The sequence below is a fragment of the Malaclemys terrapin genome, chromosome 11, assembly GCF_027887155.1.
Source record: "Malaclemys terrapin pileata isolate rMalTer1 chromosome 11, rMalTer1.hap1, whole genome shotgun sequence".
Taxonomy (NCBI): Eukaryota; Metazoa; Chordata; order Testudines; family Emydidae; genus Malaclemys; species Malaclemys terrapin.
The window spans coordinates 77887922-77909865 of NC_071515.1; the positions used below are offsets into that span (position 1 = coordinate 77887922).

At 43.8% G+C, this 21944-nt stretch overlaps 1 protein-coding gene across 4 annotated transcripts in view; it reads right to left on the reverse strand.

Annotated features, from left to right (window-relative positions):
- USP37 (ubiquitin specific peptidase 37) overlaps positions 1–21944 on the reverse strand; it is a 56455-nt gene that overhangs the window by 30611 nt on the left and 3900 nt on the right. For all 4 annotated transcript variants that reach the window (XM_054044416.1, XM_054044418.1, XM_054044420.1 and 1 more), the window contains 8 exons: positions 19188–19359; positions 18548–18648; positions 10463–10644; positions 10024–10098; positions 9118–9215; positions 3281–3365; positions 1781–1942; positions 585–716 (listed from right to left, as the gene is read on the reverse strand). In XM_054044416.1, coding sequence (XP_053900391.1) covers positions 585–716; positions 1781–1942; positions 3281–3365; positions 9118–9215; positions 10024–10098; positions 10463–10644; positions 18548–18648; positions 19188–19359 — 1007 coding nt within the window. The remainder of the gene's footprint in view (positions 1–584; positions 717–1780; positions 1943–3280; positions 3366–9117; positions 9216–10023; positions 10099–10462; positions 10645–18547; positions 18649–19187; positions 19360–21944) is intronic.

The following is a 21944-nucleotide window of genomic DNA, read 5'->3' on the forward strand; positions in this document are numbered from 1 at the left end:
CGTATGAGGAGAGATTAATAAGACTGGGACTTTTCAGCTTGGAAAAGAGATGATGGGGAGGATATGACTGAGGTCTATAAAATCATGACAGGTGTGGAGAAAGTAAATAAGGAAGTGTTATTTACTCCTTCTCATAACACAAGAACTAGGTGTCACCAAATGAAATTAATAGGCAGCAGGTTTAAAACAAACAAAAGCAAGGATTTTTTTTCACAAAGTGCACTGTCAACCTGTGGAACTCTTTGTCGGAGGATGTTGTGAAGGCCAAGACTATAACAGGATTCAAAAAAGAACCAAATAAGTTCATGGAGGATAGGTCCATCAATGGCTATTAGCCAGGATGGGCAGGGATGGTGTCCCTAGCCTCTGTTTGCCAGAACATGGGAATAGGCGATAGGGGATGGATCACTTGAGGATTACCTGGTCTGTTCATTCCCTCTGGAGCACCTGGCATTGGCCACTGTCGGAAGACAGGATACTGGGCTACATGGACCTTTGGTCTGACCCAGTATGGCCGTTCTTATGTTCTTAAATAAAGTTAATGTCAAAAAAGAAAATATCCCACCCAAGCAAATGAAGTTTACCTGATAAGTGCATTGAGTGGAATTTTTTTCCAAGGGATACCCTGCTTAAGCAAATCATTAGCAAACGACTGAATTGAAAACAAGGACTGTAAAATGGCATTCATGTAGCAGGTATTTCCCAAGTTTGAAAATCTGAAAAGAACAACAAAGGATATTATTGAACATTGACCTATTGAGGCGCTTGCTGTTCTCCATCCCAACTGCTCCAACATAGCTCCTCCCTCCTAGACCATTAGTAGGGTTGCCAAGCATCCAGTTTCCGACGGGAACACCTGGTCGAAAAGCGACCCTGGTAGCTCCGGTCGGCACTGTCGACTGGGCCGTTAAAAATCCAGTCGGCGGCACAGCAGGGCCTGGGGCTAAGGCAGGCTCCATGCCTGCCCTAGCTCCACGCGACTCCTGGAAGTGGCCGCCAGATCCCTGAGACCCCTAGGCGCATGGGCAGCTAGGGAGGCTCCGTGGCGCTGCCCCCAACCTTAGTGTCAGCTCCGCAGCTCCCATTGGCTGGGAATTGCGACCAATGGGAGCTGTGGGGGCAGCGTCTGCAGGCATGAGGGCAGCACACGGAGCCTCCCTGGCTGCCCATGCACCTAGGGGCTGCAGGGACCTGCCGCCCACTTCCTCAGAGCCGCAGTAACCACCACCGGGACCCCGTATCCCCTCCTGCACCCAAAACCCCTGCTCTCCAAACCCCTCATCCTTGGCCCCATCCCAGAGCCCACACCCCCAGCTGGAGCCCTAACCACCCTCCGCACTCCAACCTCCTGCCACAGCTCTGAGCCCCCTCCCGTACTCTGAACCCCTCATTCCTGGCCCCACCCCAGAACCTGCACCCCCAGCCGGAAAGTTGGCAACCCATTAGTCATCTTGTATATCTGGAAAGCATCTATGGGTATTTCTACAATCTAAATATAAAAATACTGTGATTGCTCATTTAGTACAGAGAATAATTTTCAAACAAGCTTATTCCTTTCACAAGTTTGTTGGATTCTCTATATCAACTACTAAGTTCTCAGGTTAGCATTTTAACGAACAATTTTCTTTTCCCAAATTGGGAAAAGGGCTCCTTACTCAGGCACAATTCTCACTCATTTCAGAACCAGGTCTTGAATTCATTTCTATGTAATTAGTACACTTCAGTCTGCTCAAATTCAGATAACGGGGAAAAAGTCGGATACCAAAGTAGCTCAACTTACCCTTGTAGCTGTTGCTGTGGGTGGCTGGAAAGGGGCACTCGAGGTTTGTTCCATCCTGTGTAGTCTTGATTAGATCTCATTTTTTTAACAGAGAGTGGGGCTGGCTGAGAGAGAAACCCCAGGCTTCTTTTGGCTGAGGGTGTCTGACTTGATATGCTAGACCTACAGTGCACAAAAAAAAAGGGGGGGAGGGCAATAAAATGTAAGTTTTTGACTGCACTGTTCTTTCAAGACAGTAGCAAAGACAACAATTATAGCCCATGACAATCATATCAGCCTTATCCATTGCACATGCCAAGGTGCTGTCTATTTACTCATGGCAATTTAAATGGGATTGAGTTGGGGGAGACAAGGCTGTCCTATTCTACCTTTATTAGATTATGTCTTGAAGAATCTCAAAACAGGACTCACATAAAGGAATCACTTCACTAATAAAATGGTGCCGCCTTTGTAATGAAGTGTAGCAGCCAGGCAGACAACTGGTGCGCACACTGCATTGCAAAATAGTGGGCTACATATGGGAAGGGGAAACACTGGTCCAGAACACCCACCAAACCCCACAGCAGACAAGTCTTTGGTTTTTAAAATACCATTGGACAAATCCCCACACAGTAAACTCTGGGAAGGATGGTCTTACGGTTAAGGCATGACTAGACCACAACTCAGGAGATCTAGTTTGAATTTATGGCTCTGCCATTAACTTTCCATGAGAACCCTGGACAAGTCATTTAATCTCAATACCTCAGTTCCTCATCTCTAGAATATGGATAATATTTCCTCTCTCCCTACCCTTTGTCTGGTCTAATATGAAACTATTTGGGGCAAGGACTGTACCTCTCTGGTGCCTGCCTAGAACAATGTGGCCCCAATCTGGTATTACTGGAATACAGGTACTACTTATAAAAATAACGACCGTTTATCTACCTGGAAGGGTGAAGGCTGATTCAATCTCACTGGGATTTGAACCTGGGATTCTAGAGTTTAGATATTTTAAATGTGACACAGACCATTAAACCATCCACTCTTTTCCTTGCAGAGTTTGGTTTTGATCCCAGATTCTTCCAAATCCCTCAAGTAACATGGTGTGAAACAATCAAGCCCATAGAACTGAATGTGGGGCTCTGATCTTCACTGACACAGTGACTCCAATACCCAGCACCAGCCAAAATCCCTTCAACAGCAGAGCTTCTCAACAGAGAGGTATGTTGTATATAACTTTAATACAACCCAGGCTTTTCTTGATGAAATCTTACAACATGCAAATTAAGATATTTTTAGGAAGTCCATCTAGCCCGACGTGCATATAGGACACAGGACAACTCAAGTCTAGTACAAAACTAGAGTTTCAGCAATCCTGCATTATGTCTGAAAAATGAAATGCACTTGTTTTCATGAATAAAATATGCATACCATTTGGTAAACACACAAAAAATCAAATGCCTAAATTCCTGAAAAACAGCTCTTTGTCCTGTAGAGAGAACACTATAGAGTCACGCCTACCTGTCCAGGTTGGAATTGCCAGTGGAGTAGTCCTTTGATGTGGACCTGCTACCATAAAAGGAGGATGATTGTAGAGGCAAAACCCCTTGAAGAGCAATAGAAAAAACATTTGTCATGTATTCCAGCTAGCTCAGCTATGTATACTGTACTTGAGGATGGTAAATGACTATACTGAATATGTAAAGGATTTAAAAACCTTTTCAACAAGTAATTTTTTTTTCAGAGTTGTGTAATGAAGAAAGTACTGGCTCTAAATACTAAGTGCATGTAGCTTTTTCATATAAGCTAAAGGCTGGCTTGACACCTCCACCCTGAAATTCTGATTTAAATAAATAATTATTTATTTGCTTATTTGAAAAAGGCTGTTAAAATGTGGAACCAACAACTGAAACAATGGAATGTGTATTTGTCAGTAGTTCAAACATGAAAATTACATACACGCAAACCCTTCTTAGCTATGATTTCCAATGCTGTGTACACAAAATTCAAAACAAATACCTTGTACTGAAAATTAAGTTTCTTTTCCTATTCTCCATTTCATAGTAAATTAATGTACATTTGTGGGCAAAACATGAAGTATTTCAAATGAGATGTATTCTGACACCCCACTGATTCAAATTATAAATGTTGCCATGTAAAACCATAACTTCACAAGATTCAAGCACATCTATTAAGTGGACAGAGAATTATTGTTCACTTTCATCCTGGCTTTGGGATGGAAGATGCAGAGTTCAGGCCAACTGTACAGCCTGAAGGAAGTTTACTGCTGCCACCTGTACTTGCAGATAAACAGAGAACTTGTGTTTCTAATTCTGAAATCCTTTTAAAATCTTTTTTAAAGACTTCACTTATTAGTTCAGCATCAACCTTACTTGTTTGACTAGCAAAATAATTGTAGTCTGAGTTATACCAAAATAAAGTGTATTCACATTTTTAAATCTGCACCAGCCAATGTTTCTCACAAAGACAGAATCTAGATTACATTCCCCTTTGTGAACAAGGTGCTCAATGTTTAGAATTACAATAAACTATATCCTCGAATAGTCAAGGAGCTGACTGAGGAGATATCTGAGCCATTCCATGAGTTTTCTAAGATAATCATTAAGATGGGCAAATAGAGAACCAATCTATAAAAAGAGGAATAAGGGCAACCAGAGGAATTACAGACCAGTCAGTTTAACTTCAGTATCCAGAAAGATAATGGAGCAAATGATCAAGTAATCCATTTGCAAATACCTAGATGATAATAAGATAAGTAACAGTCCGCATGGATTACTTAAGAACAAATGATGTCAAAGCAACCTAATAGCTTTCTTTGATGGGGTAACAAGCCTTATGGATAGAGGGGAAGCAGTAGATGTGGAATATCTTGACTTTAGTAAGGTTTTTGAGACTGTCCCGCATAACTTCCTCATAGACAAACTAGGGAAATATAGCCTAGATGAAGCTACTATAATGTGAGTGCATACCCAGAGAGTAGTTATCAGTGGCTCACAGTCAAGCTGGAAAGACATATCTAGTGGGGTCCTGCAGGGATTGGTACTGGATTGGTACTGTTCTGTTCAACATCTTCATAAATGATTTAGATAATGGCACTGAGAGTACACTTATAAAGTTTGCGGATGATGCCAAGCCGGGAGGGATTGCAAGTGCTTTGGAGAATAGGATTTAAATTCAAAATGATATGGGCAAACTGAAGAAATGGCCTGAAGCAAACAGGATGAAATTCAAAGTCATCGGCAATCCCTCGAGGATGATCTCTTTCACAGGTTTTATTTTTCATGGGTTCTTTGGTGACTGAGGAGTCCGACCCTTGAGCCACAGGCTTGTTGGCAGACATTGCAGGTGGTGTGAGAAGACAGGGTTGGGCCACTACAGTTGTCTTTCCTTTCTTTTCTGGTGTTTTTCTGCAACTAGGGCAAGGCGATTTTCCTCAAAAAAGGACGTTCCCGCTCTGACAAGTCTTGGCCAGTTATCCCTATTCTGGGCTGCTGTACTCCACTTAGGCAGGAACCATCAATTGCACACATACAAAATGGGCAATGACTGCCTAGGAAGGAGTACTGTGGAAAGGGATCTGGGGGTTATAGTAGATCACAAGCTAAATATGAGTCAACAGTGTAACGCTGTTGCAAAAAAAAGTAAATAGCATTCTGGGATGTGTCAACAGGAGTGTTGTAAGCAAGACAGAAGTAGTAATTTTTTCACTCTACTCCACACTGATAAGGTCTCAACTGGAGTATTGTGTCCAATTCTGAGCACCACCTTTCAGGAAAGATATGGACAAATTGGAGAAAGGCCAGAGGAAGAGGAACAAAAATCATGAAAGGTCTAGAAAACATGGCCTATGAGGAAAGATTGAAAAAATTGGGTTTGTTTAGTCTGCAGAAGAGAAGACTGGGGGGGAGGAGGACCTAACAGTTTTCAAGTACATAAAATGTTGTTACAAGGAGAAGGGTGAAAAATTGTTCTCACTAACCTCTGAGGATAGGACAAGAAGCAATGGGCTTAAATTGCAGCAAGGGAAAAACTTCCCAACTGTCAGGGTAGTCAGGCACTGAACAAATTGCCTAGCGAGGTTGTGAAATCTCTGTCGCCAGAAGTTTTTTTTAAGAACAGATTAGACAAACACCTGTCAGGAATGGGCTAGTTATTACTTAGTCATGCCTTGAGTGCAGGGGACTGGATTAGATGACCTACTGAAGTCCATCCAGTCCTACACATCCATGATTCTAAGAAAAGAATTGCATTAGAGTCCGTGCCTGCCATTTACCTATCTTGACTTGGCAGGACTATTTATTATGACCTCTCAAGGTCCCCTCCCAGCCCTACATTTCTATGATTTCATTAATAATAATAATAATTTGTATTACCATAAAGCCTTAGAGCCCTAGTCATGGACCAGGAGCCCATTGTGTTAGGTGTTGTACAGACAGACTAAAAGACCATTCTTGCCCCCAAAGATCTTCCAGTCTAAGTACAAGACAAGAAACAACAGGTGGATAGCACAAGGAATCAATGAGGCCTGGTCTACACTACCGCGGTAAATCGATCTAAGCTACGCTACTCCAGTTACGTGAGTAACAGTACTGAAGTCGACGTAGCTAGATCCACTTACCGTGGTGTCTACACTACGCTGTGTCAATGGGAGATGCTCTCCCGCTGACTTACCTTACACTTCTCAGGAAGGTGGAGTATAGAAATCGAGCGCTCTGCCATCGATTTAGCACATCTTCACCAGACCTGCTAAATCGATGCCGCTGCATCAATTGCAGCAGTGCCAATTTAGCTCCGTAGTGAAGACATTCCCTGAGAATATTCGTCAAAAAAATAGATCAGTGCTCTTCATTATTTTTTGAAGAGGGGGCCACTTTGGCAAAAAACCTTCAATGCGAGAGCCACATCAACCCGACACAGGCGGTTGAACATTCTGAGTTCTTTGTTGGTCGATATAGTAATATTGCCTTTATTGGTAATATTACTTGGAGTGCAGGAAGGGGTATGGGGGGCTGGGGCAAGGGCTTGGGGTGCAGGAGGGGTTATTGGGGGCTGGCGCTGGGAGGCTACAGGTTCGGCGGTGGAAGAGCTATTCAGAACCTGCCCATTGAAGTGGCAGCACTTACTTCGGGGAGCCCCAATCCCATGCCACTCTTGGAAGGGGCCAACGCGCCCCTGCGGTCCACGTGGCTCTGGGGGCTGCCCCTCTCTGCAAACACCACCCCCGCAACTCCCATGGGCCTCAGTTCCCTGTTCCCGACCAATGGGAGCTGTGGGGGTGGTGCTTGCAGGCAGGAACAGCATGCTGAGACCTCTGTTCCCCCACTTTCCTCGCGGGGGCATACTGACCACTTCCAGGAGCGGCAGGGAGCCTGCCTTAGCTACAGCCCCACTGCGCTGCCAGAGAGAGCGATCGACAGGGAGCCACACTTAGGGTCCATGGGAGCCACCACTGGCTTACAGGCCTTGCAGTGAAGAACACTGAAATAAATAGTGGTCCCAGCATACCAGTGCCCTAAACATTGCCAAGTTTTTCATAGGCATCATGGCAAACGAAAGCTAGGGAGGGATTTGAAGGAGAGTAATGAATGTGTGCGGCAGACGTTCATGGGTAGCTCCTCCCAAGAATGAGGGGTAACGTGGAAGAAAGCAAAAAGGTGCTTGTTTGAAAATTCAATAAGTGACCGATGGAGGCTGGTATTAAGGGCCAATCAAAGTTGAGAACTCAATAGTGAATGAGAGATGATAGGTAAGGTTGGGCCTGTAAGCCTGACTTCAGTATCGGGCAAACTGGTTGAAACTATAGTAAAGAACAAAATTGTCAGACACATAGATGAACATAATTTCTTGGGGAAAAGTCAACATTGTTTTTGTAAAGGGAGATCATGCCTCACCAACCTACTAGAATTCTTTGAGGAGGGTCAACAAGCATGTGAACAAGGGGGATCAAGTGGATATAGTGTACTTAGATCTTCAGAAAGCCTTTGACAAGGTCCCTCACCAAAGGCTCTTAAGCAAAATAAGCAGTCATGGGATAAGAGGGAAGGTCCTCTCATGGATTGGTAACTGGTTAAAAGACAGGACACAAAGGGTAGGAATAAATTATCTGTTTTCAGAATGGAGAGGGGTAAATAGCGGTGTCCTGCAGGAGTGTATACTGGGACCAGTCCTTTTCAACATACTCATAAATGATCTGGAAAAAGGGATAAACAGTGAGGTAGCAAAATCTGCAGATGAAACAAAACTACTCAAGATACTTAAATCCAAACAGACTGTGAAGAGCTACAAAAGGATCTCACATAATTGGGTGACTGGGCAACGAAATGGCAGATGAAATTCAATGTTGATAAATGCAAAGTATGGATAGTTCTCTGAAAACATCCACTCCATATGCAGTGGCAGTCAAAAAAGCTACCAATGTTGAGAATCATTAAGAAAGGGATAGATACTAAGACAGAAAATATCATATTGCCTCTATATAAATCCATGGTAGGCAATATTTTGAATACTGCATGCAGATGTGGTTGCCCCCTCTCAAACAAGATATATTGGAATTGGAAAACATTTAGAAAAGGGCAACAAAAATGATTAGGGATATGGAACGGCTTCCATATGAGGAGAGATTAATAAGACTGGGACTTTTCAGCTTGGAAAAGAGACGACTAAGGGGGGATAGGATAGAGGTCTATAAAATCATGACTGGTGTAGAGAGAGTAGATAAGGAAGTGTTATTTACTCCTCCTCCTAACACAAGAACTAGGGGTCACCAAATGAAATAGGCAACAGGTTTAAAACAAACAAAAGGGAGTATTTTTTCACACAGCGCCCTGTCAACCTGTGGAACTCTTTGCCAGAGGATGTGAAGGCCAAGACTACAACAGGGTTCAAAAAAGAACCACATAAGTTCACGTAGGACAGGGCCATCAATGGCTATTAGCTAGGATGGGCAGGGATGGTGTCTCTAGCCTCTGTTTGCCAGAAGATGGGAGTGGGCGACATGGTATGGATCACTTAATGATTCCCTGTTCTGTTCATTCCCTCTGGGGCACCTGGCATTAGCCACTGTTGGCAGACAGGATACTGGGCCAGATAGACCTTTGGTCTGACCCAGTCTGGCCACTCTTATGATAGGCTGTGAAGGGCCTTGAAAGTGAATACAAGTAGCTTATGTTTGATGTAATAGAGGGGGGAGCCTTCAAAGGACTTCAAAGAGATGGCTGACATGATCAAAGCGACAGGCTAGGAAAACTATTTTTGCAGCAGCTTTCTTAATAGTTATGAGTGGAGTAAGATCGCACTTTTTTCGAGGCCAGAGAAAAGGATATAAAATGAATATTTACCGGATGTCCTGTTCTCCTCTGTCTGTTTCAGATTCAGCTGTTTCTCTCTGCTACTATTTAAAAACTTCCATGCCGGATCAGTCACAGCTTTGTTATTGCTACAGATAAATGGGAGCTGAAGTCAGAGCAGTTATGTGAAGTACAGTTTTTTCCTGGTTAATGTTTACACTTTAAATTTTTTTAGATATTTAATTCATATTGGCCTTTGTTATAATTAACTACGAAGTATGTACACCTCATCAGCAAACAAATGTAGCCAACTACACCTCTACCCCATATAACGCTGTCCTCGGGAGCCAAAAAATCTTACTGTGTTATAGGTGAAACCGTGTTATATCGGACTTGCTTTGATCTGCCGGAGTGCGTGGCCTGCCTCCCTCCCCCCCTCCCCCGAGCGCTGCTTTACCGCGTTATGTCCAAATTCATGTTATATCGGGGTAGAGGTGTAATTCATTAAATAGGCCTTCTCACTATCACTTCAAACACACTGCCTACATATCTCTGCTGTATTAAATACCATCCTCCTTTGTGCTTTGACCTCTTACAAGTCAAAACTCAAACCCAATAAGACAACTTCTGGCAAAACAAGTGCAAATTACCACCAAAAGGTGAATATCCCACATATTTATTTAGCATCCAACACCATTATAGAAGATGTGTTCGGTTAGTGCTAACTTACAAGGCAAACACATTGTCTGTAGATAACATACTACTGCAGAATTAACATACCTATATAGGGCTATACCTCACTCCCTAGTCCTTAACCCTTTCCAAACACATATTACAATGTTATTTTGACAGAGAAAGATCTGTGTATTCTTTTGAACAAGACTCATATTTTAAGAGTAGGTGGGCACATGCAGGAGGAATTTGCGTCAGAACCTATAAAGATCAGCAGTAACTTACGTTGAAGAATCATTCTCTTTGGGATAATCTTCATTCATCTCTGAACCAGAGGGCTGTGTTCTTTTCCTCTTTTCACTAACATAGCACAAGAATAAATCATTTTAAGGAATCATTAATTCAGAAGGACAAAGACAAACCTCTTCCTCCACCACGCATGCCTCATGTGCTCTCTGTACTTCCTGCTAACCTTTCACAATTTTCAAGTTTAAAATATAAAATACAACAGCGAATTTTGCACACACAGCTCTTTTAGGTTGTTCCCAGAGCTCATGGACCAGCCATGAGCTGAAAATGTGATTGTTAACACTGTTTTCAAAGCAATACCAAAAAATCATAAAAATGAACCGAAAGGGCTTATACGTACAGTAAATTGTTAAGATTACACGTTTGTATAGTGCTAAATTTTGATAACGGCATATTGAAGGAGCTTGATTCATACCGGTTTTCTAGTAAGCCCGTTCTGTGAGGAGTTGATGAAGTGGGAGACACTGAAATGTTAACCCTGTTGCTAGGAGTTCCACTTCCTGGGGAAGTCTTAACAGATGCTCTACTTGGGCTGCCCAGCCCCTTCCGAAATGGATTTTCTTCCTTTCCCTCCACAGTCACTCTTTTGGAAGGAACCTGCAAAATCCAGCAGGGGAAATCCACACTAATCAAAAATGAAAATGACTTTACTGTTATTCCAAATTGGCATTTAAATGTCTCTCCCACAAATGCAGTATCTGAAAACAGGGAAATGCAAAGTTTAAGGACAGTAGAGTTTAATGTTGCACAGATGAAGTAAAGTTGGCATATGTGAAAAGCCATTGTAAAACCACCAGATTGTGGTAATGCATAAATGGAGTATCCATGCAAACTTTATCCTTCTTCCCCTCCCACACTATCAGCATCATTGATGTTGTTTCTACAGCACACCAAATTCTTTCAGATACAGACCATGTCTTAGGTCTTCTGAGATACACCTACTACACCTTTGGGTGCTATAAAATAAAGTGCAATAATATTAAGACAGATATTTTTAAGAACAGTGTCCTGTTGCTTTTGACCAAAATGAACAAAAACAAATGTAATGCCATGGAAAGAGTTGACATAGTTGGCTAATTCTAAGTAATATTGGTAGGTTTCAGGCTTGAGGACTGAATTAGAGGGGCTAACCAGGCTGTACACAACATTAGTTTTTATTTTAAGACGCTTTAAGCAGCACTGAAAATTTGTTTGGAATAATTTTAAAACAACTTCCGCTTCAGGTTGCAATAAAAGGATTGATTTGGTACTTTCACAGAATTGTTATGTAACTGAAAGCCTTTGAATACAGAGTGAAACTTAGGCCTAGTCTTCACTTACCGGCTGGTCCGGCGGCACGCCATCGATGTTCTGGGATCGATTTATCGCGTCTGGTTAAGACGTGATAAATCGATCCCGGATCGATCCCGGAAGTGCTCACAGTCGGCGCTGGTACTCCAGCTCGCCGAGAGGAGTACGCGGCGTCGACGGGGGGAGACTTCCGGCCGCGTCTGGACCGCGGTAAGTTCGGACTAAGGTACTTCGAATTCAGCTACGTTATTAACGTAGCTGAATTTGCGTACCTTAGTCCGAAGTCCGGACTAAGTGGGGACCAGCCCTTACAGTAAAGTGACTGATCGAGGCACCATGGCAAAGGGTCCTCTGTTCTTTGCTAACAACTCTCACCTCCAACCTGACAAACTCATTACACCAAACACATTTTACAGGATATTTATCCATAAAGAGTTACATATAAAGCACAGAAAGCTCGTAACATGTCAAGATTAATCTTTGTGAGATGTATGTATGGGTAGTATTTAAGGAATAATGGATTTACACTGAAAGTATGCTTTATGGATTTGGAGAAGAAATTAGTCACTGTCTCAGTGATGGCCCAGTTGGGCAGGGGGGAGTTGTCACCCCACCCTGTTTGACTAGTGATGCAATGCAAGGGTCAATTGTTTAGACTTGCGCAATACTAAAACTTAGAATAGAAAACCATCTGAGGCAACAAACAATCAATCAAACCCACTCAAAGGTAGCACTTCACAAGTCAGGGTGAATCTTTGATTATAAACAAAATGCTGTTTTCACTATAACAGACAAAGGAGAAGCACTCTGTAGCCACTCACTGAGAAAACCCCTTGTGGAGCACAGGTGCTTTCAGGAACATTTGGATCCTGGTTCTTGAGAAACTAGGCAGCTCTGCAACAGGCTGTACTTTGAGTGGGTGGGGGAAATCTACTTTATTAGATAGGAAAGGTAACCATTAAGAAGTGCAGATCCGGGGTCCTGTTTTATGGATTTTGTTTTATATTATCACCTTTTGTTTCCACCTCTATTTCTAGTTAAATCTTTATTTTTTCTTAAATAAACCTACTTTTGTTTTACTGTAAATGCTCATAAGTACTGTGTGGTTTACAGGAGCAGGGGTTAAGGTAAAACTGGTAAAGTGGGGTACACTGTACCTTTCAGCACAGAGGATCTGGAATTTCTGTGAGTAGCCAGTGTCAGGGGCTGGCTATCACAAGGTAACAATTCAAAGGGTACTCCTGGGGGGATTCTGCACCAAAAAATTCAAAATTCTGCAAAGTTTATTTGTCAAAATAATGCAATATAATGACACCAGTTTCAATTGTTTGGGTAATTTATTTAAACTACAATATAGAAAAAAGGTCACAATAACCATTCAGCATTTCCTAAACACATGAAAGTTATAAACACTTGGTAACCAATACCCTGCATTCCAGTTATAATTCTGGATTTTCATTTAAATTACATTACAGAACACCAAATGGGGGCAGGAGGAGGAGGTGAGGGGGAGTAGAATGTCATTTTAAATTGCTCAAACTTTCACACATGGAAGTCATACAGTTTTGATAATCATTGTCCTGCATTTCAGTGCAATCCAGTATTTTCATTTAAATTATAGTACAGAAAACAAAGAGCCTTCATGTTTTTCTCACTTAGTGATTTCCTTCTGTTAGAAAGGATCAAATTGTACAGTGAAAAACTTCTCTCTGCATCTGCAGAATTTCAGACAGCATTTATGCAATTCAAGGCCAGTTTGGCAATATCTGGAATTCTCTCTGTCATTGAAAGCCAAAACACTTAGGCCTGGTCTACACTAGGAGGTTATGTCGAATTTAGCAGCGTTAAATCGAATTAACCCTGCACCCGTCCACACAAAGCTATTTTGTTCGACATAGAGGTTTCTTAAATTCGACTTCCATCCTAGGTGCGGCCGCCACCACTACCCCACCACTGACCGTGGACTCTGAGGATGGGATATTGTCGACGCCCACTTCCTCGGAGATGGTAGTGGGGAAGATGAGGAAGGAGATGAGGAGGACGAGGCAGTCGACAGCGCTTACAACGCTGATTTCCCAGACAGCCAGGATCTCTTCATCACCCTCACAGAGATCCCCTACCAACCGTCCCCAGGCGTTAACCCGGACCCAGAATCAGGGGAAGGATCAGCCGGTAAGTGTTTTAAACATGTAAACATTTATTTTGAACAGAACATTAATATTAACTGTGGGTTTTTCATGATTAGATTGTCCTAGGCACTTAAAGTTTTAGTCTTTGGCAGTGCAACTGCTGCAAAAAAATCAAACAATGTCCGGTTTCTCTTGATTGGTTTGCCCTAGGCGCTCTACTGTTTAGTCCTTGCCAGTGCAGCTACAGTAAAATTCGGTCAATATGTCCGGGGATAGAGCAGAAATCCTCATGGGACATCTCCATGAAGCTCTCCTGGAGGTAATTGGAAAGCCTTTGCATGAGGTTCCTTGGGAGAGCGGCCTTGTTGTGTCCTCCGTAGTATGAAACGTTTCCGCGCCAGGCTATCATCAAGTACTCCGGTATCATTGCCTTGCACAGCATGGCGGCATAGGGCCCTGGTCTTCGCAGGCTTTCACGAAGCATGCGTTCTTTATCGCTGTCTGAAATCCTCATCAGAGTGATGTCGCTCATGGTCACCTGCTTTGAATTAGGGGAATGTTAGTATTGGAACTGCTTGCCTGTTCCTTTACAGAACTGCAACCAGCGGTTTACAGCCATGCGGTGGAGGCGGGAGAGGGGCAGCATAGAGGGATCTTTCCCGGGGACAGCCGCGAGGGGGTGGGACAGGGGCACAATTCATGCTTGCCGGATTGCTGGCAGCAGGAACTGGCCAACGCTAGAAGCATTGCTTTGAACGTGAAAGTAGGGCAGTGGTGTTATTAAAGTTTTAAGCTGCCACAAGTCTACGGCTTACCATGTCAGCCTGCTACCCAAATTCCGCTGTCCTGTTCCGCTTGTGTGATCTGCACTGCAAGACCCCAGGGACTGAATGCGAAGGCCAAAAATTCGACCTTGTCCTGAGTGCGCATGTGATAGGTGCTGTGAATGGTCTTGTTCACAGAGAAAGACTATTTTCTTTGTTCACCAAAAAATTTATCTGAGGAATTCACTCCCTTTTTCCCATCCCACAGCTGTGACTGTCTCCCGACCTACCCGGTCATCAGACTCCCAGAGGCTGGAGCAGATTAGGCGTAGAAAGAAAGGGACACGGGACAACATGTTCTCAGAACTTATGGGCTGCTCCCGAGCCGAGGCAACCCAGCAGACCCAGTGGAGGGAGAACATGTCGCAATACCAGCGAGCACACAGAGAACGGGAGGAGAGGTGGCGGCAGGAAGACCAGCAGGCGACTCAAAAACGCTGCTTGGACTAATGAGGGAGCAAACGGACACGTTCCGGCACCTTGTGGATGTTCTGCAGGACCGGAGGCAGGAGGACAGAGCCCCGCTGCAGCCGATCTGTAACCACCGTCCCCCGCCACAAAGTCCCATGCCCCCCTCACCCAAAGTACCAAGAAGGAGGGGCTGCAGAGTCTGTGAAAACTGTCACTCTACCCCTGCAGAGTGCTCAAGTACCAGAAGGCTGTCATTCCCCAAAATTTGAGAAGTCCTTTCCTTTCCGCCTCACCCAAGCCCCCATCCCAGTTTCATCCCCTGTCTAGTTGCTAATAAAAAATACGTTTCTGTTAATTACTGTTTCCATCATGTTTTTTTAGAGGACACTCTGTTTGAAGGGGGGAAGGGGGTTGGTACAGACACGGGGGCAGGTTCAGCAGCAGGTCACACACACAGTGCAGTCACTAGGCACCCTGGTCAGTCTGGGAGGTGGTTTTCATTTTCGGGGGGGGAGGGGGGCCCTATGTGACTTTGTGGCGGGGGAGGGGGGTTACAGATCTTATGCAGCAGTCCTTATCCTGGATCACAGAGCCATGCAGCAGAGGATCTGTAACCGCCCTCCCCCGCCACAAAGTCACATAGCCCCCACACACAGAGTCCAGAACAGGAGGGGTGGCAGGCTCCGTTGAAACAATCAGTCCACCAGTGCGGACCACTGTAGAAGCAGGAGCCTGTCATTCCTCGAGTTTAGAAGCATCCTTTGCATCACTACACTACACCCGCTCCCCACCACAGTCTGCGTCCCAGTTTCAACACTTTACCGCGAAAACAGTAATAAAGAAAACGTTGTTCATTAACAAATTTTCAGTGATTTTATTTTTAAACGTGGGTTGGAAGGTGGTGAATGGGGTATGAAACTGGAAAGGATAGTGAACATTCACTGGGTAAAGAAACGGGGGCAGGTTCAGCTTCTCTGTAAACAAAGTAAATAGTCACAGGTTACCCTGCTCACTCAGGAACCTAGCTTTCAAAGCCTCCCGGATGCACAGCGCGTCCCGCTGGGCTCTTCTAATCGCACGGCTGTCTGTCTGGGCGTAATCAGCAGCCAGGCGACTTGTCTCAACCTCCCACCCCGCCATAAAGGTCTCCCCCTTGCTCTCACAGAGATTGTGGAGCACACAGCAAACTGCAATAACAATGGGGATATTGGTTTCGCTGAGATCAGAGCGAGTCAGTAAGCTTCTCCATCTCCCCTTGAGACGTCCAAAAGCACACTCCACCTCCATTCTGCACTTGCTCAGCCGGTAGTTGAAGAGTTCCTTTTCAGTGTCCAGGGCGCCTGTATAGGGCTTCATGAGCCAGGGCATTAGCGGGTATGCTGGGTCCCCGAGGATCACTATAGGCATCTCCACAGCCCCAACAGTTATTTTGTGGTCCGGGAAGTAAATACCTTCCTGCAGCCGTCTAAAAAGACCCGAGTTCCTGAAAACACGAGCGTCATGAACCTTGCCCAGCCATCCGACGTTGATGTTGGTAAAACGTCCCTTATGGTCCACCAGTGCATGCAGCACCATTGAAAAGTAGCCCTTTCGGTTAATGTACTGGCTGGCCTGGTGGTCCGGTCCCAGGATAGGGATGTGAGTTCCATCTATAGCCCCACCGCAGTTTGGGAATCCCATCGCGGCGAAGCCATCTATGATGACCTCCACGTTTCCCAGGGTCACTACCTTTGACAGCAGTACATCAACGACTGCGTTGGCTACTTGCATCACAACAACCCCCACGGTAGATTTGCCCACGCCAAAGTGGTTCGCGACTGACCGGTAGCTGTCTGGCGTTGCAAGCTTCCAGAGGGCTATGGCCACTCACTTCTGGACAGTCAGGGCTGCTCGCATCCGGGTGTCCTTGCGCTTCAGGGCAGGGGACAGCAACTCACAAAGTTCAAGGAAAGTTCCCTTCCACATGCAAAAGTTTCTCAGCCACTGGGATTCATCCCAGACCTGCAGCACTATGCGGTCCCACCAGTCCATGCTTGTTTCCCGGGCCCAGAATCGCCGTTCCACGGCATCAACATGACCCAGTGCCACCATGATGTCCACGGTGCGGGATCCCGTGCTTTGTGACAGGTCTGTGCCACTCTCAGTCTTCATGTCCTCATCGCGCTGCCGTAGCCTCCTCGCCCGATTTCTCAGCATCTGCCTCTGGAAAAGGTGGCTGATAAGGTGCGAGGTGTTGACAACGGCCATAACTGCAGCGATGGTCGCAACGGGCTCCATGCTCACAGTGCTGTGGCGTCCGCGGTGTCACTCAGCAGAAAAGTGCGCGAACTGATTGCCCGCCGGCGCTTTCAGGGAGGGAGGGTGGGAGTGACGGTTGGATGACGACAGTTACCCAAAACCACCCTCGACACATTTTTTTCCCCAGCAGGCATTGGGGGCTCGACCCAGAATTCCAATGGGCAGCGGGGACTGCGGGAACTGTGGGATAGCTTGCTTGCTGAGGATTCTCTTACTGTAATTTATAAGACGACTCCTTTACAACACTCTGGTAATGTAGCGGCCTTAAAACTTTCACAGGTTTCTGCTCCTGGGGGAATTGACTGAGAATGGGAACGTTTACTAACAATAGCAACATTAACAATGTTACTACCAGGCAGGCTGCTACATTTCTGCCTTAAAGAATGAGAACAATTAACTAGCAAACAGGCTGCTACATTTCTGCCTCTAGCCTGCCTCTTGCATAATAAAAAGCCCTACCCTTCCATGCCAGCGAGCTGCAGTAGCAAGCAAGAGGGACAGAGTCTCTCTCTCTTTCTCTCACTTGTTGGCATGCACGTATGCCCAGCTCCCCACCCCCATGACGATGATCAACCATGCAGGCGCACATGCCCAGCCCTCCTCCCCCGTCTCTGAGGCTGCTCTAGGCACACTGGAACAGATGCACGGGGGCATAGGAAAATGCGGGCCATATGAATTCTGCGCCCCCACAGGGGGCAGAATTCTGTCAGGAGTAAAAGGGATTCAGGGATGGGGTGCAGCTACTGTTAAACTGCAAGTTAAAGCTGGCATAGCCAGAAAAGTGCTTGAATGGCTGAAAGGCTGGTGGTGTCAGGGAGCTGACACCCAGCTACCACAAGACTCTCCTTCAGTGAAGACTGGGGGTAGAGCAAGGTGACTTACAGTCCTGGGTATCCCGAGAACCGTCACAGCGACAAGCAAAGGAGTCAACAAAAAGCGGCCTCAAGAAAGGTGGGTTTCAGTAAAGTAGGTCTGATAATTTTGCCTGAAAGGCTGAAGAGAATCTCACAAAAGATTAAAATCAAACTAATCTGATACCAAAAACTGCTTAACAGATGTTTACTATGCAAGATGTCACTTGCAGCCAAAACTGCCAATTACCATATACCTCAGCTTTGCATTTTTATTTCATCTATCATACTCAACTTCTGAATGTTGCTTTAAGTTTTTATGCTGAAACACGGCACAGAACTATGCTGGGTGCAGATCCTTAAGTATATGTTTTTCTCCTTTACTTCACTTCTCCAGCAGCCTGACTTACCTATCCAACAAGGAGTAAATGCACCCTTCCAGAGCCAGTCAATGCCGTTCCTGGATCATACTGCAGATTGGAACACACTTTTCCCACTACCCCACCAAGGACTCAACTAATGGTATATATATCTGAGCCTGTCCTGATTCAGAAGGCTTGGGACACAAACTGGAATCACCTATTGTGCTACTACAATATGCATCATACATACAAAATGAGGGGGGAAGAGAGGAAGTGATTAAAAGGAACTGAGAGAAACGCAAAGATCTGAAGTGTAAACAAACTGTTTAACAAACCTGGTTTTCAATATATGGAAATTGCCTGTTAGCTTCCTTCTGGGTTGTCCTGCTGCCCAGAACACCTCCAAAGCTGCCAGATCCCTGAGACGGTTTCACAGCTGACAATAAATGCACACGCCATTTAGTTTACTTGTAGTTTTATATAGCCTTGCTTTCTTTGTCATAAATCATTTAAGGCTAGATTTTCAAAACATTCACCAGATGTATGTGTAAAAACCAGAATCTATACCTGGCAGATAACACAATATCAGGAGTGCATGTGTTTAAAAAGCAAAGGTTTACAGATTTTCCTCCTACAGTCTGTGTACTTAATGTGCAACAAAACCCAAGTGTTCAGAGAAAGGAGAGGAAACTGTGCATGTCTTTAAAAATGGAAGCAATTCCAACACACTTATAAATTAAATACTGTGCATGCCAACCTTGCAGGAAAGTTACATAAACATTAAAATAAAATTGAGTTCAATGGCCCAAAGAAAAGTATTCAACCAAAAGCAATGCAAGGAATAAACAAGTTTTAAGAAAAGGGAAGATGGTCAAAGATGGATAAAATGGTCAAAGGTGAACTGACACAAACTAATTCAGAATCTTATCTTTATCCAACCTGCTAGTAACACAATTTGCCTTGTTTTGCACTTACCAGTATGAACCCTGTCATGGAGGACTGCATCCAGATACATCCTCATTTCGTTTGCATCCTTAGATGGTACCTTATCAATAGTCAGGAAGCTGGCATCCTTTAGCGTTAGCATCAGGCAACACAATTTTCCACCATTTGGTCGTAGGACCACAGTTTTAATGTTATGGCTTAGCTGGAAAGAAAGTAAAGGTGACTATAACATAGATCATTGTAAGAAATTAAATTATTTAAGTACTTCCACAGTAAACGAAAAAAGCTCCAAAACCAGTTATGTTGTCCAAGAGTTATAAAGAAAGAAAATGTACTTAAATACAAGTATTTCCCCCTCCTCCATACTGAGTCATCACTAAACCTTAAGTTAATATGGTTAATGAATTTTTAAAATGCCGCTCAGAAAAGGCAACACTATCACTATCACTGACAAGCCCCTATTTTCAAGTGTTTACAACATTCTGAAACTTACTTTACTGGATTCAAATTTCTTGTTTCTCTCAATCCTAAATGAATGAGAGTTCAGTAAAATTTCATTTAGCTGCTAGAGTTATCAAAATTAAAGAAACTTTTCATCAATTAAGTATCAGAGGGGTAGCCGTGTTAGTCTGGATCTGTAAAATGCAAGAGAGAGTCCTGTGGCACCTTTAAGGCTAACAGATGTATTGGAGCATAAGCTTTCGTGTGTGAATACTCACTTCGTACCTTTAAGACTAAAGGTACGTCTATACTTACCTCCGGGTTCGGCGGTAAGCAATCAATCTTCTGGGATCGATTTATCGCGTCTTGTCTAGACGCGATAAATCGATCCCGGAAGTGCTCGCCGTCGACGCCGGTACTCCTGCTCTGCGAGAGGAGTACGCGCAGTCGACGGGGGAGCCTGCCTGCCGCGTCTGGACCCGCGGTAAGTACCTTGTATTTCGAACTAAGGTACTTCAACTTCAGCTACGTTATTCACGTAGCTGAAGTCACGTATCTTAGTTCGAACTGGGGGGTTAGTGTGGACCAGCCCTAACAGATGTATTGGAGCATAAGCTTTCATGGGTGAAATACCAACTTCGTCTAACGAAATAGGTATTCACCCACGAAAGCTTATGCTCCAATACATTTGTTAGTTTTAAAGGTGCCACAGGACTCTCTGTTGCTTTCATCAATTAAGATTTTTTTTCAGATTTTTATCTGTTGTTCAATAACTCAAGACTTTTAGAAACTTTCATACAGTTTAGCCCTCAAAAGGTAAAAATTCTTGACAAGTTGGAAAAAAACTGGCTTGGTAATCAGTAAGTATAAAAAGATTGCTGAATATTCAGTATATATTTAACTTGGGGTCTTTTTTTTATAAAGTAAAAAATTTACTAGTGCAACAAGTCAAATACAATGTTAACGTAAAAAAAAAATATCGCCCTCCCTAATTAATCCACATATTCGTTCGCACTTTCTGCTAGGTTGGCTACAAGAAATCACCTGACCAATGATATTTTTTTGGTTGCGTGTATGTTGAGGAAAACTTTTTTAAATAGATGAATAAACAGAGTTCTTGGTATCTTCAGGAACCAAGTTGTGCAGCTGCATCACTGTAACGTTTCTAGTGTAGACATAACCCACTTCAGTCAGTGATTAGTTTTTCATTTGGTGAAGCTACCCTTCCACCATCCTTTATGCCCAACCCTTGCTTTTTTAATTAACTGAAAACTTTCAGTACAGCAAGAATTCAAGTGGGGCCTTCAAATCTTCCACTCTCTCCTAAAACAAGCAAACCAGAAAAGACTTTCAATCATGTCACCATCCAAGGTCAAACCTCCTGTTGCAACTTAAAAAGCTCTGAAGACATAACATTATTCATCATCCTCCATTCTCTCCAGCCACCAGTTGTGTGTCTTGTTTAAACTAAATTATAAAGTCTCCGGGACAAAGAGTGTCTTTTACTATATGTCTGTACGTAGAATCTAGATAGCACAATGAGGCCCCAACCCAGCCGAGGTCTCTAGGCACCACGAATATAAAAAATCATTTTTACAAGTATGAAGAGCTGCTAGCTTCTGGAGAGAGAAAGATTTAATTAAATTTGCCTCTATAACATGACAATAGGGTCTCCCAAACCTGCAGATCAAGAGGTTTCTGATGAATCTGAACTGGAAAACCAAAAAAGGGCCTAAAATTCCTCCCAGTGTTTTCTGTTACAGGAACTATTGTTCCAATACATGAATATCACCAAATTGCTGAGAATTAAATGCACACACTTTGCTTAGCACCTTACAGTTGGCATGATCCCTGTCTATTTTTCTACCAATATATTCATTAAAAATCTTTGGCAGCACATGATACTAGATTTACTCATCTCATCAATCCAAACAAATTCCCTGCCATTAATACACAACTTTGCTCTTCCGTTCCTAATGTAGATTCAGCAGGTACCTTCTGGACCATTAAATCCCTTCTATCCACTGAAGGGAATCTCCCCAGGACTCATCGGGTAAGAAGGCAGACAGTCCTTAGGGATATTAAATATACAGTAGCACTTAGACGAAGAATCACCCAAGCTAATCATTTTCTTACATAGAAAACATAGGACTTGCCATACTGGATCCAACCCAACTTTTATGCTTTTATACTTTGTCTTTTTTAGATTGTAAGCTCTTCAGGACAAGCACTGTATCTTCATGTGTGTTTGGACATAACATTTGGGGCACAAATAATTAGGAGGAATGGGATGTAAATAAGAGAAAGAAAATTTAGGCTGAATAGATGAGACTTCCTGACAGCGAG